The sequence below is a fragment of the Mobula birostris genome, chromosome 6 (genome assembly GCF_030028105.1).
Source record: "Mobula birostris isolate sMobBir1 chromosome 6, sMobBir1.hap1, whole genome shotgun sequence".
Taxonomy (NCBI): domain Eukaryota; kingdom Metazoa; phylum Chordata; class Chondrichthyes; order Myliobatiformes; family Myliobatidae; genus Mobula; species Mobula birostris.
The window spans coordinates 70,488,950-70,507,135 of NC_092375.1; the positions used below are offsets into that span (position 1 = coordinate 70,488,950).

Genomic DNA, 18,186 nt, shown 5'->3' on the forward strand with positions numbered 1-18,186 from the left:
GTGGAGGATGACTGGAGTTTATGGTGGGCATTCTTTGCCCAAACCAGACGGAGCTTCAGGTTATGGGCTTGCAAAAGATAAGACAGCGCAGCGTTGTCTCAGCTCCCAATCCACTCTCTCAGTCTGGCCATTAGATTGGGGTGGAGCCAGATGAGATGTTGGCACCGGCTCGCAAAAGAGAACAGAAAGCCTTCAAAAACCAGGACATGAACTGAGATCATCAAGCAGGCACGATGTCCTGAGGGAAGCTGTGCAGCCTGAACCTGTGCTGAACCTGAGGGTGGCAGTCTCACGAGCCGATGGTCACTTGAGGAGAGCAGTGAAGTGGGCAGCCTTGGAGAAATGGTCCACAACTACCAAATGCTAGTGTTTTCAGAACAGTTATGAAATCCACTGAAAGGCTGGTCCAAGGGAGGTGAGGCACAGGCAGTGCAGACCCATTCTGACTATTCATCTGACAAATGTGAACACATGTGCCTTTGCTTCAAATTATTCAAGTGGAGGCAATGACGGGTGGATACATGTCTGACATCTCTGTTGGTCTTCTTCCATAAACCACATCCCCTACATAATTATCAAAATGTTCTTATAATTTAAAAGACAACAGGGAAAAATACAAAAGTAAATATATGAGGAAATATTCCAACCTATATTCAATTAGAAGCTCTTTCTGTAACCATTGTACAGTGTGTTCAGATAGGTGGGCAAATGCAATAATACTATATCAGCATGAATGTTGTAAAACTGCTGGACTGTCACATTGAATCATTTTGACAGCAATACCTGCAATTTGAGAAGAGCTACTGGTACCCTTGAAGTGAATAAAATTGAATGTTGCACTGAAAGCAGAGATACAACACCACAGATGTTGTTCTGAGTTTGAGTTAGCTACGTCAAGTTTATTGAAACTGCTCAAACAACCTAAACTTGTATATATTTATAAAGTTCAACAAATAAAAAACACATTTCACCCAAGTTTTATTAAAGTTATAGGTAGTTGTACATCTATTTCAAATAAAACAATAACCACAAGAGACCAGCTTTGAGTTTTCTTACTTGAGTACTTAATATCATGTGCATATTTCACAGTATGCACTTACCATTTCAAAACAATTGATAAGGAAGAAGAGTTGGATACATTAACTACTAAAAGAATTAGTACGCAATGAGAAAAAACTGGAAATATTCAACATTTCAATGTATTCTTCAGATCACTGGCTAAATATAATTGCACCTTGTAAAAAAACGGTGTAAAATTGCCAAAAGTATCCTCAAAAAACTAAAGTAATATTATTTTAAAATATTTAATTATGTTTATAAAAATCATAAGATAATAACTTGAAATAAGATGTCCATTTGCACTTGTGCTTTCTGTATTCCTGGTTCACCAAAGAGAAAATACAGAAACCTATGGTGTACATTGCATGAGAATCCTGCAGGATTAACCCATTCTGTTAATGCAGATTTGTTTTAATTTGCAATGGACTAAAATTGAAAAGACACGTATCTCAGAATATCCTCATGATTTCCAGATTTGTCTGGAAATCTTCAACAAACATCTTTCACATGTTTATCGCACACATGCACTGTAGACTTAAAAAGAAATCACAATTTTTATAGACGCAATGTTTTTTCAAATAATTTTAAGTACAGAACAATCTGTTATGATAAAAACATTCTTTATCAACATTAATGTGACCATTATACAAGGATTTTATCAATAATTCTTGCATGTTTAGATTTACTTTAACAAAGAACAATGATAAATTTGATATTTGTTTACAACATCTAGGAATTTTTAACCCTTACCATGTTGTACTCTTTGATGTCAGCAAATCTAATTTTGCTTTGTGCTGTCTACACATAAAAGCTCATCTGGAAAACCAGCAGTGCTGAAAATCAGCTTCCAGAAATATCATGAACCACCAAAATGGCTTCCCCTCTTACCAACTCTTCCAATTGATTCTCTGAATCTATAAAGAAGATTGCACAGCTATTTCAGCATTTTGTTTGTTATAAAATTTCTGCCATGTGCAAGGAATTGGGAATCAGGAAGATCCTTGTTGCTGCTGCAGTAACACCTGAAGTTTCTCTAGATGTTCTCTGCACTGTAAGTGGTAGGAGGTCAGAGAGTGGTTCTCTTCAGAGAGCTGCTGATATTCCTGAGTTAAGAGAGTGCCATTCAATTGATCCTTTTCGTCCTGATCAAGCTCTGCAATCAGCTGTTTCCTGACAAATAAATAAAATGGAAATATTGAAAAAATATATACGCTTGCAATTCACTACTATTTTATGCTTACTTGCAGGTTCTTAAAATAATGATCATAAACATCTTTTCATAGATTTCTCCAGACAGCAGACCATTCTACATTCAAGTTTAATGCTGCTTTATATACGAAAAAAATTGGGGAATGATTAGCCATGGGGTGAGAAACTAGCTCCATGTGACTTATAAGATAACTTTTGTGGTTGGTTACACCTTTCGTTTGCAGTCTCACAGTCTAAAATTGTCCCAGTCATTTGAAAGAACAGCATTAACATTTGAATAATAAATTCCAATTAGTAAACACTCTATGTATATTTTCCAGTGTAATGGATAAAATTTCAATCTCTATAGCATCGCATGCACAGTGTGTACAGCCTACTAATTTACCAGGAATGTTACTGTAAGACTGACATGTGCTTTATAAAGATAAATCCTGTTTAATATATTAAAGAAAGAATTGCATTTATACAATATCTTACCATGCCCTTAGAATTTGAAGTATTTTTTTACTCAACTGATTACTTTTAAAATAACAACATCAGTGTTATCTGAGTTGAGTGGCTTCCATACATAAGAAATTAATAACTGATCAAATGAGTTCTAGTTAATGGTACTGATGGATGGAAGAATTGGATGACTGGTATTGAAGTCAGGAAAACTTAACAATAATGCTGAGAGGTCTCTTAGATTCATCTGAACAGAAAAACTGACTCGGATTAACTTCTTCTTTAGCAATCAATTGATGACTTCCTACATGTCCTGAGGTGGCTGGTGAATCCAATGAGGATCTACAGACCCTGCCACAGATGGAACAGGCAGTGCTTGACAGAATGAGGGACCAAGTAGTCTGAGTTGCCATTTGTGTTCCAACTGATGGTTCTCGAAGAGCTTAGCACCTTTCCAAATGATTTCCTGCCAGTTTCAGCTGACTCGGGCTAAATTCTCCTTTCAGTTTGTAAAAACATTGCGTTTTCTCCGAGGAAATTTTAAGAATGGTCTTGAAGCATTTTCTCTTTCTGCAAATTGCTTGCCATGGGTTAGTTGTAAATAGAAGACTTGTTTCAGGAGTTCATTGTCAGACAATGGCTAATGCAGACTGCCTGGTGAATCCTGACCAGATATACCTTTATGCTTGAGAGAGAATACTGACATTGATTCACCTGTTCTCCCAAAGAACTGACAAATTTTCAGAGACAAAATTGACAGTACTTCTCCATCACCTGGAGATCCATGCAATAAATTACCCATTTTCTGAGTCTAAGAGATAGCTGTACATCACTGTTCTGTACCAGACACATTTCAGGTTAATATTATATTCATAAGAAAGCATTTACAGTCATGTAGAATCTTCTCGGTACTGTTCTCTCGATGATGTTCTGAACTGTGAGGACAGATTACGTGCTTAAATTCTGAGAGGCTTTAATCCTGCTCCTACTATATATTATTTATCTACTATAATTTTTTTACATTTATATCTAATCTTACTTTAAGAAGTATACCAACAATAAGCACACTTTGTTAATGAAGGAATGCAAAAAGTCTAGGTAATATTTTACATCTAGCTTAATCTAGTTCAAACTGTGACAATAACTACTTTGTGAGGGTATCTAAAAAGGAAAAATTAATGCTGTACTATGTGAATAATGAAAATATGACATCTTAGAGTAACTGCTAAATAATGTTCAATATTAATTTGGTCTATTTTCCATATTGTTTGTAACAGTTGAAATGCTCTCTTCATCTTCATCAGAAGAAACTACTTTAATTGTTTATTTCCTGACTGATTACCTTGAAAACTCTACTGTTTATGTGGTGGTAAATATTTGTCATCCAAGATATGCCAGCAGCTACTGAGTCATGCTGCTTCATGCAACTTTCTGAATGTCTCTGTAAATAAATCCATTAGATTTAGCAATGTGAAAACCCATTTATTTCTTGAACTTTAGAATTTGGATTTTAATATATTCAGACAATCACATCAACAGTGAAGTATTACAGTTACAGTGCATGAGGTAATTTTTGTACCTCTGTTCGCACACATGCAACTCCAGCACTTTCAGACTTGTGTTATTAGTCCATGAATATAATATTTAGTACGGAATTGCTCCACATCTATAATTAATTTGTTTTATTACATTCAGTATTTGGAATATAGCAATTTATACGCGAGAGAACAATCTTTCAATAAAAGTTGGAGAACATCATGAGCTGGAACACTCCAGAACAATGGCATAAATTCAGATTGCATCAAAAACGTTTCTCTCTCTGTCACTTGTAAGAACTGGATATCAAAAAGCTGTTTTAGTTCAGTAAAACCAAGAGTAAGGCGCCAAGCAAACTCTTTCACACTTAGCTCCTATTTAAAAACAGAGTCAGAAGAAAGTTGGTGGAGGAACTGAATGCAATCCCACAAACCCAATGATGAAGCAAGGACAAATTCTGGTTAGTGCGCAAAGCCTGGAGGGAGTTGCATTGTGCAACAAATTTGTTTCTCACTTGGAAATGCTAATAATGGGAAACAAATATTGAAATTTGTTTTAGCAGACATCCATCTCTAGAAACATTTGTCCAAACATCAAAAATTGTTAAGGGTTAAATTTCACAATCAAATGCATGGAGATTAAGTTTAAATGAGCCATTTCTATAGTCGCATTCTAAAACTAAATGAAACTTGTACTTTTATTCATATTCAGCCAGATACTGTTCGAAAGATAGTCTATCAGAAAGAAGTTTCACTCAGTGACAACTAGCATTGAACAAATAATAGGAAGCAAGGCTTTACATATGAAGCTTCTCCAATACCATATAGCCTTGTTATTAAAAAAAAGAAAATGAATGATCATTTAAAGGGAACATTTCCTGGGATCAATTATTCACACGATTATGTTTAATAAATGCTGAACATTGAACCTATGAACACTTCCACCCCTTTTTTAACATATATTATTTCTGTTTCTGTATCATTTTTAATCTATTCAATATATATATATTTACTGTAATTGATTAACAATTTTCCTTTCTCTATCATCATGAATTGCACTGAACTGCTGCTACTAAGTTAACACATTTCACAACATATGCCGGTGAAAATAAACCGGATTCTGATTCTGACCTTTTCTAAAAAAACAGTTTTATGTAAATATTCATCCCAATTTAGCTTCATTACAATGGCCTAAATATTTTCTGCTCAAAAGTTAGTGTTGTGACAGTTAATTAACTGCAAAAATCTACAAAATAATATTTCTGGATTTCAAGTGCGTGTCAAAGACACCCATGAGCTTATGTCAATGCTGCACCATATCAAAGAAATGTTGAAATTGTGACCCTTTGTTCCAGTTACCCCAGTCAGGGGAAACATCAATTATTCATTTATTTAAAGAGTAAACTTTCAAGCAGCAAGTTGATATGTAAATAAATAAACAATAAACAAAGTTAATCATATAATATCTGTCAGTGAGTCAGTAATGTAAGTGTGTCAAGTCAGGTCCAATTCGTCATGTAAGCAGGTCGAGTCTGTCAGTGAAGTTAGTTAATTGTGCTGGTCGGCCTACATCCAGCCAGTAAACAGATAAATTTGGCACTAACAGTTGTTTCCTAGAAAGTGCTTTAAGTTAGCCTCCTTGCCTGGTTTTCTGTGGCTCATGCACCATCCATGGCTGGGACCTGGACTGAAACTGTGAAAACATCAGAGTGCATAAGATCTTGTGCTGCATAAAGAAACAGTAACACTGATTTTCTATCAGGTGTTGTCTATCAGAAGAAGACACTTTTATCCTGTACCATGCCTTTATAGTATTGCTAAGCAAGAAAGTATGTTTTCAACATCTCTCACAATACGTTCTCATGCATCTAACTTTTTCTTATTCCCTTTTTCACTTTGGGCTCACTATTTCTTTTTCTTTAAGTTCCTCGGAGAATAAACCTTTGCAAGGCTAACATTCAAAGATGTGCATGTTACTTTCTGCTACATATCTAAGAAAACCTGGCTCAGTCTATAAGGCAGAGATCTCATTTATGAAGCTTTGCTGGTCCAGGGACCACCAAAGCATACTCTGCACAATACTGAGATAGATAACCCAAACACAGTATCAGGTTGAACCTGTTGATTTCCTGGTTTGAAAGGCTCCAAATCACAGTGATACAGCTCACACTGAGTCACCAAGCGACTCATTCAAACAATTCAAGCTAGCAATTTGTCATCTGACTATATCATCTGACTTTATCATCTGACTAGTTCCTGCTCCTTGGCACAAGACGCCTTCTCTTATAATAAAACCAAGAGTTGCATTATTATCTTTAAAGGAAAAAGACAGCAGTATTTTCCTTTTCCACTGCTTGGCAACATAATTGATGAGACATTTTGCAGAAGTCCTTCCCAAGAGCAACTCCTTAGAGTTAAGTCTGGATAGTTTCCTGACTGTCTAATCAGCAACAGACTCAGCTGCTGTTCTTATTCAAAGACTTAACATCATTTCCCTTCTTCATTGCCATCTAAATATGTCAGTCACCAATAGGGAACCAGATTCTGTAGAGAAGTACTTATACAAAATACTTCCTCCTTTGTATACTTTTATAATTCTATTAAATAGTTCCATGTTGTGCTATAAAATCACTGGATCTAATTTTGTAGTCTATTTTAAGGCCAAATAACTATCATCTTAAGGACATTTGCACAGGTTTAGCTCAGGCATGGCATTGTCTAAAAGATTGAAATTTAGAACAATATATGTACATTTTCTGAACTCAGTGCAACATGAGGCAGCCTAGGACGGTTAACATGAGAATGATTCATTTCCCTCAATCTGGTGTCAACTGCTACAATCTTTTTCCCCAATAATTCATTTAAATGAACAGAACATGGGATGGGATCCATTATGTAGCTGAAATTTTTCAGTTTTCCCTTGTGCCTGATGATCAGATGCATTTCCAAGTAAAGTATTCGTTGGTATCTGCTCCATATTTCAGGAATTTCCAGCCAGCCCACTCAAAACAGTGCTGGCCAACTGCTGACCAGGACCTGGAGTAATGTTTGAAAACCAGAACTTCAATCAGTAATCTCCGCTTGCAAATGCCTAAAGCTTGAAATTCTAGAATTAACTGAAAAAATCATCTCAAAGGACCACCAAAATAATTTCTTTCATCTTTCTCTCTTTGCCAACAATCATGCAGAATGTATATTTCTGTTCACATTTGTTTTAAGAAAGCTTTCAAAATGTGATTGAGCATCATGCTCTGTTCAGTGATGTCGATGTAGTGACCTGTCAAAAAGAATGGAGCAGTGGTAAATGTGGTAAAATACAAAAGTATTAATAATTCCTTGAAAGCAAATGAAAGCTAAGAAATATTAAATAGGTCTGTAATTGCTACGGATTTTGATTTAGTTGGACTTTACAGAGGTTGACACAACTTTTGACTATATTTAAATAATTAAAAGAACCGTGTTCTGTCAAATGGGAATAAAACTGAAAAGAAAAAGTACTGCTGCACTGAACTAATAATAAAAATTGAAAAATTCAAGCCCTACATAAGTCCCATTTTGGCAACTGGCTGTGGAGGTTCTTGCAGTGGACTTCTAAAAAAAAGCTTAAGAGTTGGCTGAATGCCTCACTCTTTGCTCAGTCATTTTAAGATTTTATATCCAATTTTGTTAAAGCTAAAATATAATCAGTAATTGATACAATATCTCAATATATATTTTAAGAGTTGTGTATCGTATGGTTTGAAAAGGAACTCAGATGAAGTAACTTCCTCTTTACTGAATATATGTATCTTTAAAATGCTTGTTTCAGTTCAACTACAGAAAAGAGGCAACTTCTGGATCATAAATTTTCTATTTTACAATGTGATGTCTAAGCTCATTTTCACATATGAGACAGCAGTGATTCCAGAAATTACAAGTTCAGGAAATAATACCCATATCATAATCAGGACAATAGTAATAACTACATCAGGCTGCTGTTTATTGATTACAGCTCCGTGTTTAACACAATCATACCCTCAGTTCAAGTCAACAAGCTCCAAAACCTGGGCTTCTCTACCTCTCTCTGCAACTTCCTTGCTCAGAGACCACAGTCTGTGCCAATTGGAAATAACATCTCTTCCTCGTTGACAATCAACACTGGTGCATCTCAAGGATACGTGCATCCTTTCTCTCTCCACCCAGGACAGTGTGGCTAGGCACAGCTCAAACACCATCTATAAATTTGCCGATGACACAACTATTGTTGGCAGAATTTCAGACAGTGACAAGGAAGTGTACGGGAGCAAGATAGATCAGCCAGTTGAGTGGTGTCACAACAGCAACCTTGCACTCAACAACCGTAAGAGCAAGGAATTGATTGTGGACTTCAGGAAGGGAAAGTCGAGGGAACACACACCAGTCATCAAGGGATCAGCAGTGGTAAAGGTGAGCAGTTTCAAGTTCCTGGGTGTCAAAACCTCTGAAGACCAATCCTGGGCCCAACATACTGATGCAATTACAAAGAAGGCACCACAGCAGCTATAGTCCATTAGGAACTTGAGAAGGTTTGGTATGTTACGAATGACCCAATTTTTCACAGGTATACTGCGGAGAGCGTTCTAACAGGTGCATCACTTTCTGGTATGGAAGGTCCACTGCACGGAATTGGAAAAAGCCGCAGAAAGTTGTAAACTCAGCCATTTCCATTACAGACACTAGATTCACCAACATCCAGGACCTTCAAAAGATGGTGCCTCAAAAGAGCAGCAAGCGTCATTAAGGAGCCCAATCACCCAAGGCATGCCCTCCTCTCATTGCTACCATCAAAGAGGAGGTACAGGAGCCTGAAGAAACATATTCAGTGTTTCAGGAACAGCTTCTTCCCCTCCACCATCAGATCTCTGAATGGACAATGAACCCATGAACAATACCTCACTATTTTTTCCTCTCTTTTTGCCCTACTTACTTATTTATATATTTTCTTGTATATATAGTGATTACTGTTTTTTAATTATGTATTGCTGCCACAAAACAACAAATATCTCACGCCATACAGTGTGCCATGTATAAAACCTGATTCAAATTCTGACATTATGTAGTTAGTTATGGTATCAAATATGGACTTCCTACCAAAAGTATCCAGGTAAAATAATGTTTTCAGAGAGCTGGAATACCATATAACCAGCTGGATCTCATGCAAACCCTCCTCCAGCCTCCCCTTAAGACCTTCAGCCACTTCAAAAATTCAAACACACTTCACAATAGACGACAATGGGATCCCTAATAAATATCATAAGCTATGTGGTTGATATAAATATAACATAAACACTGAAGTCAGGTCCTCCTCTGTCCAACCCCTTTAAGCAGAGTGACACTGCAGGTAATGTTCCTGCCTCATGGCACCAATTACCTGAGTTGATTCTGATCTTTTGCACTGTCTACGTGGAATTTGCGCATCCAACCTGTGATTATGTGTGTTTCTTCTCATGCTCTGGTTTCCTCTCACATGCAAAAGACATGCAGGTTGGTAAAGTTATTTGGCCACTGTAAGTATCCCCCAGTGCTGGAGGTAGAATCAAAGGTGTGTTTGCTTGGCACATGAGGTTACTGAGGTATAAGTGGAGGAATGGGATTGTTCTGAGAGCTGACATAAATCCAATGGGATAAATGGCCTCCTAGGTCTAAGAAAATAATGAAATGCCAAACGGTGGTATCATTAGTAAGGTGATGCAAAAAAAAGCGTAAGCCATAAAATCAGATTTTCTCAATGAATTGTGTCACAGCTTGCCAATTTATGAATCATACTTATCATATTATGTGAATAATTAATGCTGATCAATTTGGTGTCCACAGTGTGGCCTCCTCTACATTGAAGGAACCAAACACTGGAAAGATGGTTGATTTATGGGGCACATCCATTCAGTCTACAGGAGTGACACCAACCTTTCTGTTGCCTGCACTTTAATTCTCCTATCCGCTCCCACTTACAATTTTCTGTCTGTACCCTCATACAGTTTAAGCTTGGGGAACAACACCTAGGAGCATATTGAAGCCTTGTGAACTCGATACTGAATTCTACAAGATCTCTGTATCAAAACTGACCATTTCTGCTGTGAGTCATCTACAGTAATATTGACTTTATTTGTCTCTCTGCACAACTGCAGTCTGACCGCCTGGGCATATCCCACAGCCCTGCTATTTATAATACTTCTTTTTCTGCCCTCATTAACTGATTTGACTGGAGGGCCTTACAACTCATCCCTGTTGTAATCTTTGCCTCACTCTATCACAGATATATCTTTTGTCCTATGCACTCCTACCCCCACCATCCACACAAAATAAAACTACCCACTTAAATCTTTCTTTTCCAGTTCTGACAAAGGATCTTCAATCTGAAAGGCTAACTCTTTTTCTTCATATAGTTGCTGCTTGATCCATTGAGTGTTTTCAGCTTGTCCTGCTCTTATTTCAGATTTCTAGTGTTTTGACTTTCTTGAAAAAACACAGAACCATGCGCATGTAGCTAGAATTCTGCTTGATTAACACAGTGATTCATACTCACATGATTGCTACTCTGGTTTGACAGCCTGGTGATTCATTTTTATATCCTGCTCTGGTACATGCACATATCACTGTAATCCTGATCTAGTAACCCTTCTCTAGATGTTTAATTATAAATAAACCAGCTTTTCCAATCGTCAAAGGCAAATTCACCTGATGGGTGGGTTATGTTCCAGAGAACTGTTACCATCTTTTGAAATGTCTACCCTTGCAACTCAAAAGCAAAGTCTTGTAGATGTTAGAAGTTTAAAATAAAACAAGAAATCCTGAAAAAAATGACAGATCATAAGACAATATGACAATAGAACACAGGACCAGAATTCGGCCATTTGACCATAAGAACATATGAAACAGGTGCAGGAGTAGGCCATCTGGCCCATTGAGCCTACTCCACCATTCAATAAGATCATAGCTGATCTGGCCATGGACTCACCTCCACCTACCTGCCTTTTCCCCATAACCCTTAATTCCCCTACTATGCAAAAATCTATCCAACCTTGTCTTAAACATATTTACTGAGGTAGCCTCCACTGCTTCATTGGGCAGAGAACTCCACAGATTTGCCACTCTCTGAGAAAAGCATTTCCTCCACATCTGCATCCTAAATCTACTCCCCCAAATCTTGAGGCTATATCCCCTAGTTCCAGACCCATCGAGTCTGCTCCACCATTCTATCATGGCTGAATTATTATCCCTCTCAGCCCTTTCTCCAGCCTTCTCCCTGTAATCTTTGACACCCTGACTAATCGCTACAGTACATTCATGAAGCTGGGTGTCTTATGGCTAGTCTGACATTCATGAAGTGAACGACTAGTTGCACAAAAAAGAACACGTGAATTGTTGAGTATGCTCCTGAGGGTCTTGCCGTATTAACTTTTGACTACTGACAAGCAGTTAAAGACAAAACTATTGTACTATGAATGTTTTAGCAATACCAGTTTGCTATAGTTTGGGAACACACAAAGATACTCCTGTATTTCCAGATTTGATTCCAAGAAGGCATGTTGGTACCTTTATGGATTCCACTGAGGAATTTCAGAACCTTGGTGAAGCTGAACAGTCAGACATCAACATACATGTTTGTACCAACTACAAGGAAGAAAGTGGGATGAGGTTTACAAGCAGATTTTAAGGAAAATGATTTAGAAGCATTAGAAGAATAGAAATCTCAGCATTACACTAAATGCCCACTGAGCCTGTGCCAACCATTAATACTCTTTCCATTAATCTTATATCAACATCTTTAATAATGGACTTCGACATCTTTCCAACCACTTAGGTCAGGCTAATTGGCCTATAATTTTCCTTCTTCTGCCTGTTCTCCTGGTATCCTCTTATATGTTATTGGCCAGCTTACTTTTATATTTCATTTTTTCCTCTCCATATGGTTTTTTAGTTGCCTTCTGTTTGTGTTTAAAAGCTTCTCAATCCTCTAACTTCCTATTAAATTTTGCTATATCATAGGCCCTCACTTCTGCTTTTTTGCTGTCTTTGACTTCCTTTGTCAGCCATGGTTACATCATGTTGCCTTTGGAATACTTCTTTATCTTCATGAAGCATCTATCCTGTGCCTTCCAAATTACTCCTAGAAATTCCAGCCATTGACATTCTGCCATCATCCTTGCTAGTGTCGCCTTCCAATCAACTTTGGCTAGTTCCTCTCTCATGCTTCTCTCATTCCCCTAACTCCATTGTAATACTGATACAACTGACTTTAGCTTCCTGCTCTAAAACTGCAGGGTGAATTCTATCATATTGTGATCACTGTCTCCCTCGGGATCCTTTATCTTAAACTTGCTAATTAAATCTCGTTTATTACATAACACCCAATCCGGAAAACCCTTTCCAGTAGTGGTCTCAACCACAAGGCATTCTACAAATTCTCTTCATCAACCTGATTTTCCCAGTCTACCTGCATATTGAAATCCCCCATGACTATCATAACATTGCTCTTTTGACATTCCTTTTCTATCTCCCAATGTAATTTGTATCCCACATTTGTTCAGTGGCCTGTATAGAACTTCCATCAGGGTCTTTTTACCCTTGCAGCTTCATAACCTTACCCACAAGGATTCTACATCTCCCAGCCCTATCATACCACTTTCCAAGGATTTGATTACATTTTTTACCAACAGAGCCACCCCACTCCCTTTGTCTAACTGCCTGTCCTTTCGATATACGTGTATCCTTGGATGTTACACTCCCTACTATGATCTTCCTTCAGCCTTGACTCAGTAACACCCACAACATCATAAATGCCAATCTCTAACTGCACTAAAAGATCATCTACCTAATTCCATATACTGTGTGCATTCAAATACACCACCTTCAATCCCGTATTCAACACCCTTTTTGATTTTGTCCCCATGTTACGTTTCAACTCTTCCGTCTGACTTTAATTTTGCCCTAACATCTGCTTATCCTAATTCACTGTCTCACTACACACTGCATTGATTTGTATACCAACTGCCCAATCCTCAGCCCTATTATTATGGGTCTCCTGCCTCTGCCAAATTAGTTTAAGCCCTCCCCAACAACTCTAGCAAAGATGCCCGCAAGGATGTTGGTCCCCCCTTGGCTTCAGGTGTAACCCATCCTTTTTGTAGAGGTTTTACCTTCCCAAGAAGAGATCTCAATGATCCAGAAATCTGAAACTCTGCCCCCTGCACCAATTCTTAAGCTATGCATTGATCTGCCAAATCATCCTGTTCTTACCCTCACTGGCACGTGGCAAAGGTAGCAACCCAAAGATTACTACCCTGAAGGTCCTACTTTTCAGCTCTCGAGCTAATTCTTTGTATTCTCTCTCAGGACTTCCTCTCTTTTCCTAGGTATGAATATGTTCTGCCTGCTCACTCTCCCCCTTTAGTATGTTGTGGACCCGATCTGAGACATCCCTGACCCACCCTGGCACCTGGGAGGCAACATACCATCTGGGTGTCTCTCACACATCCACAGAATCTCCTGTCTGTTCCTCTGACTATGCAATCCCCTATCACAACTGCACTCCTCTTCGCCTTACTTCCCTTATAAGTCACAGATTCAGTGCCAGAGACCCAGTCTTCCCCTGGTAGGTTGTATCCCCCAACTGTATCTAAAGCTGTTGTGACGAGAATACACATAAAATTAAGATGTTTGCTGGCCTGGGTTAGCATCAGTGGCATCAGCAGTTGGTCTGCCACCTGTCCTCAGGGGAAGGAGAGATGAGGAACAATGGGGCAGCGTCTGGAGATGTGTAATGAAGGGACGGGAGAGAGAGCTGTCTGGAGCGGCTCCTCCTTTGAACCCTGAACTGTTTGAAATGATGGACAGGCGATCTGGAGATGTGTAATGAAGGGACAGGAGAGAGAGAGCTGTCTGGAGCGGCTCCCCCTTTGAACCCTGAACTGTTTGAAGTGATGGACAGGCGATACCCCAGCAGGGAGATAAAAAGGGACAGGTTCGCTAAGGCAGGACACACACGACACCCGAGGTAACGAGACCCTGGAAGCGGTGCGCCTCTCACAAGTCGGTGGGAAGTATAGGACCTTAAAAGCACAGGGTGGAAAGGTACGATCAGCGGGAACACAGTGTGTGTCCACCCTCGCTTGGGTGCCGGGTTCACTGCAGAGGATCGACCGCATCTGGAGGAGGGGTCACAGTCAGTGACCTCAGGTGACATCACCAAGGACCTGCCCGAAAGCTGCTTGTGAGCAATATCGCCGGTCTGTGAGTGGAAGCCGTTTTGAATGATCAGTCGTTCCCATTCTCTCTCTCCCTCCCCCCACGTTGTCCATCGCCATGGCAACGATTACTGCGAACTGAACTAAATTGGACTGAACTTTTGTGTCACTTTGAAATTGGTCATTTACCCCTAGACAACGATAGAGCTTGATTGATGCTGTTATCTTAATTCTGTGCACATGTGTGTTTATCATTGCTGAACTGTTGCATTTATTATCCTTTCGATTATTGTGTTGCTTGTTTCTTTAATAAAACTTTCTTAGTTCTAGTAATCCAGACTCCAACTGAGTGATCCATTTCTGCTGGTTTGGCAACCCAGTTACGGGGTACGTAACACTGTGTACTTATTACTGAGGGGAACAGCCACAATGGTACTTTGCACTGGCTGCTAGTCCCTTTCCCTCTCCTGACAGTCACCCTGGTATCAGCCTCCAGATGCTTAGGGGTGACTACCTCCCTGTAGCTCCTATCTATCACCTCCTCATTCTCCCACATGGGAAAGAAATCTGACCTTTTATCAGAGGTGCAGTGGCATTGACCAAAGTTGTTACACGCTTCACTCTCAAGCACTGCCTTTTGATAATTTCCAGCATTAATTTTATATTTCATTATAGGTTTCTTTCAAGAGGAGAGAAAATTTGGAGCAAAGGTTATTGATCTTCAAAATAATTGCCAACAATATTGTCACCATTCTGCTAAATACTGGACTTTTTACTGAAATTAAAGATGAAATTGAAAGTGGCACTACTTCCTACAATACTTCTTTGCCTCTTTCAATTTCCCTCTCATAAAACATTTTTAGTTTTTAAATTATAAGCTAACCACTAATTTCCTGCTTCTTCAGATATTGTCACCAACTTACCCACCCTCAATAATGCAATATCTCAACTCTTTGGTGCAAGTTTTCAAAAAAAAAGTGACTACTCCACCCTTTGACTCTGTCAGTTATGATAACAAATTGCTTAGTTCCAAAGAAAGGCACTTGCAACTTGAAATCCCTTTCATACCATTCAATTGTTCCAAAATGCTTCATAGGCAAAGGACTACTTTTAATATGCAAGTACTGTCATGTATGCAAGTGTGACAATCAAATTATGTACAGCAAATGCCTACAATAAAATTGGACTGAGGATCTTTTCATTCACCTTTAGGCATCAGTCAGGAATACAGAAAAACTGCTTTGATTTAGTAGTCCATTTACATCCACTAACTAGGTTTCTGTGTACCCACGCTTTCAAAAGATTTTACCTGTATTAATACAAGGCTTCTTTGGCACTTCAATAGGATGAGAAAGTTCCAGGCCTGGATAAAGTTGAACCAAATATTAACCTGTAAAGTTGTACCAGACCAATAGGTGACCTTTCAGGAACAGATGCTTCTGCTCCAGGCTAGGTTCATTCCCATAACGAGGATGATCCTAAGACATGAGAAAGGAGATAGAGACTGGACTGTATTCAGGAATTCATCCTCAAATCTGGATGAGAATACCAACTTCGTTAAAACCTGTGTGGATGAGTGTGTGCCTACAAAAACTTGCTGTACATTCCCAAACCAAAAGCTGTGGATGAACCAGGAGGTACGTCATCTGCTGAGGGCTAGGTCTGTGGCATTTAAGTCTGGTGACCCAGGTCTGTACAGGTATGACTTGTGGAGAGCTATTTCAAAGGTGAAGAGACAATTCCAAGCGAGGGTAGAGGTAATATCAGGTGCACATCAACTCTGGCAAGGTTTGCAGGATATTACTTCCTACAAAGTGAAACACAATAGATGAATGGCAGCGATGCTTCACTACCAGATGAGCTCAACGCCTCCTATGTCCACTTTGAAATGGAGAATATAACTACAGCTGTGAAGATCCGGTGACCCTGTGACCTCTGTCCTGGAGGCCAATGTTAGGCTGTCTTTAAGGAGGGTGAACCCTCTCAAGATGGCAGACCCCAATGGAGTTTCTGGTAAGGCTCTGAAAACTGTGTCAACCAATTGGCAGGAGTATTCAAGGACATTTTCAACCTCTCACTGCTACGGTTGTAAGTTCCCACCCGCTTCAAAAAGGCAACAATAATACCAGTGCTTAAGAAGAGCTGCCTTAATGACTATCGCCCAGTAGCACTCACATCTACGGAGATGAAATAATTTGAGAGGTTGGTCATGGCTAGAATGAACTCTTGCCTCAGCAAGGACTGGACCCACTGCAATTTGCCTTTCGCCACAATAGGTCTACATCAGACGCAACCTCAGTGGGTCTTCACAGGCTTTAGATCACCTGGACAATGCAAACACCTATGTCAGCTTGCTGTTCATTGATCGTAAGCTGAAGGGAGAAATGTAAAAGACAAAGAGAAAGTATGAGAATAGACTGGCAATTAACTTAACAAGGAAGAGCCTCTATTCAAATGGGAGGTGTTTTTCTTTCTTGTGGGAAACTTACAGAAATAACCATCAGAGAAAATGCTTCTGCTGTCTGACCTACTGAGTATTTTCTATTTTTAATTTCAGATTTCCAATAACTTTTTTCTCTCTCTCTTTCAGATCAGGAAGAATGTTAATGGCTACTCAGATAACTTTGAGTTGATAGAGGAGAGTCAACACAGACATGTTAAAAGCAAAGCATTTTCAACTCTCTGCCTGAATTTTTCTGAAGTGGTGATAAAGAACATTGATGAAGGGAATGCAGTAGGTGTCTTCCGCATGATGAATTCCCATACACAAAGCTGGTTAGAAAAACTGATGAACATGGAATTTTAAGGGTCAGTAACTGTATGAGTAAGAATTTGTCCACAGGCCAGAATGCAGAGAGTATTGGTAAATAAAAACAGAAAATGCTGAAAAATCTCAACAGCTAAGGCAGAATTTCAGGACATAGAAACAATGTTAGTGTTTCAGGTTAATGACTTTTTTTCAGAGATGAGAAGAAAGAAGAAAATTGAAAGCAAAGCAGAAAGAATATATCTAAGGATAAATACTCACCAGTCTCAGACCATTAATCATGATGAAAAGATAATATAGTGCAAATCAATAACTAGCTGATCTAATATTTAGAAATTGCTATTTGTCTTCCAATCTATGAAAAGTCTAATTCATCCAAGAACAAAATAAGTATACACATAGTTTCCCAACAGACTTCTACCTTTTTAGGTTACTGTGTTGCATACTCAGCCCTGATATCTGATATACTGTGGATACATTTAATTTACCATTCATGTATTCATAATCTAATCTATTTATAATCACTCATAAGCTATACAAAATCTTTGAGTACATGGTGCAAATAGTGTAGAAATAACCCTGATTGTACCAGTAGTTCTGTCAATTGAGTTATAAAAATAACAGAAGTGTTTCAAAAACAAGCCATTTAAATAATAGTAAGTGAACTAGTTAATTAGTCATGATCCTTTGATAATCACTTAGTATGAAATGAAACTTCCTTACATTGTCCAATGCAGATTCCTAAAGATGGAATTTACAGTTGCATTAGAGAATTAAGTTCAAGAGATCTGCTGTCCAAAATCATGGTACCAATGCAAGAAATACTGAATTTAGCCAGTAAAACAGTAAGATATGTTACAGCAGATTAGTCACTCCATCATGGGCATTCATAGCATGGTAGTTTACCACATCATTGAATCTCAACTTATCAAAATTACCACCAGCACATCTTTTTTTTTAAATTTTCTCT

General features: G+C 38.6%; 1 protein-coding gene across 9 annotated transcripts in view; it reads right to left on the bottom strand.

The window, feature by feature from the left end:
* Positions 1-961: 961 nt before the first annotated feature.
* map3k7cl (map3k7 C-terminal like) overlaps positions 962-18,186 on the bottom strand; it is an 80,393-nt gene continuing 63,168 nt past the window's right edge. For all 9 annotated transcript variants that reach the window (XM_072260603.1, XM_072260601.1, XM_072260595.1 and 6 more), the window contains one exon: positions 962-2,229. In XM_072260603.1, coding sequence (XP_072116704.1) covers positions 2,049-2,229 — 181 coding nt within the window. In that variant the 3' untranslated portion in view covers positions 962-2,048. The remainder of the gene's footprint in view (positions 2,230-18,186) is intronic.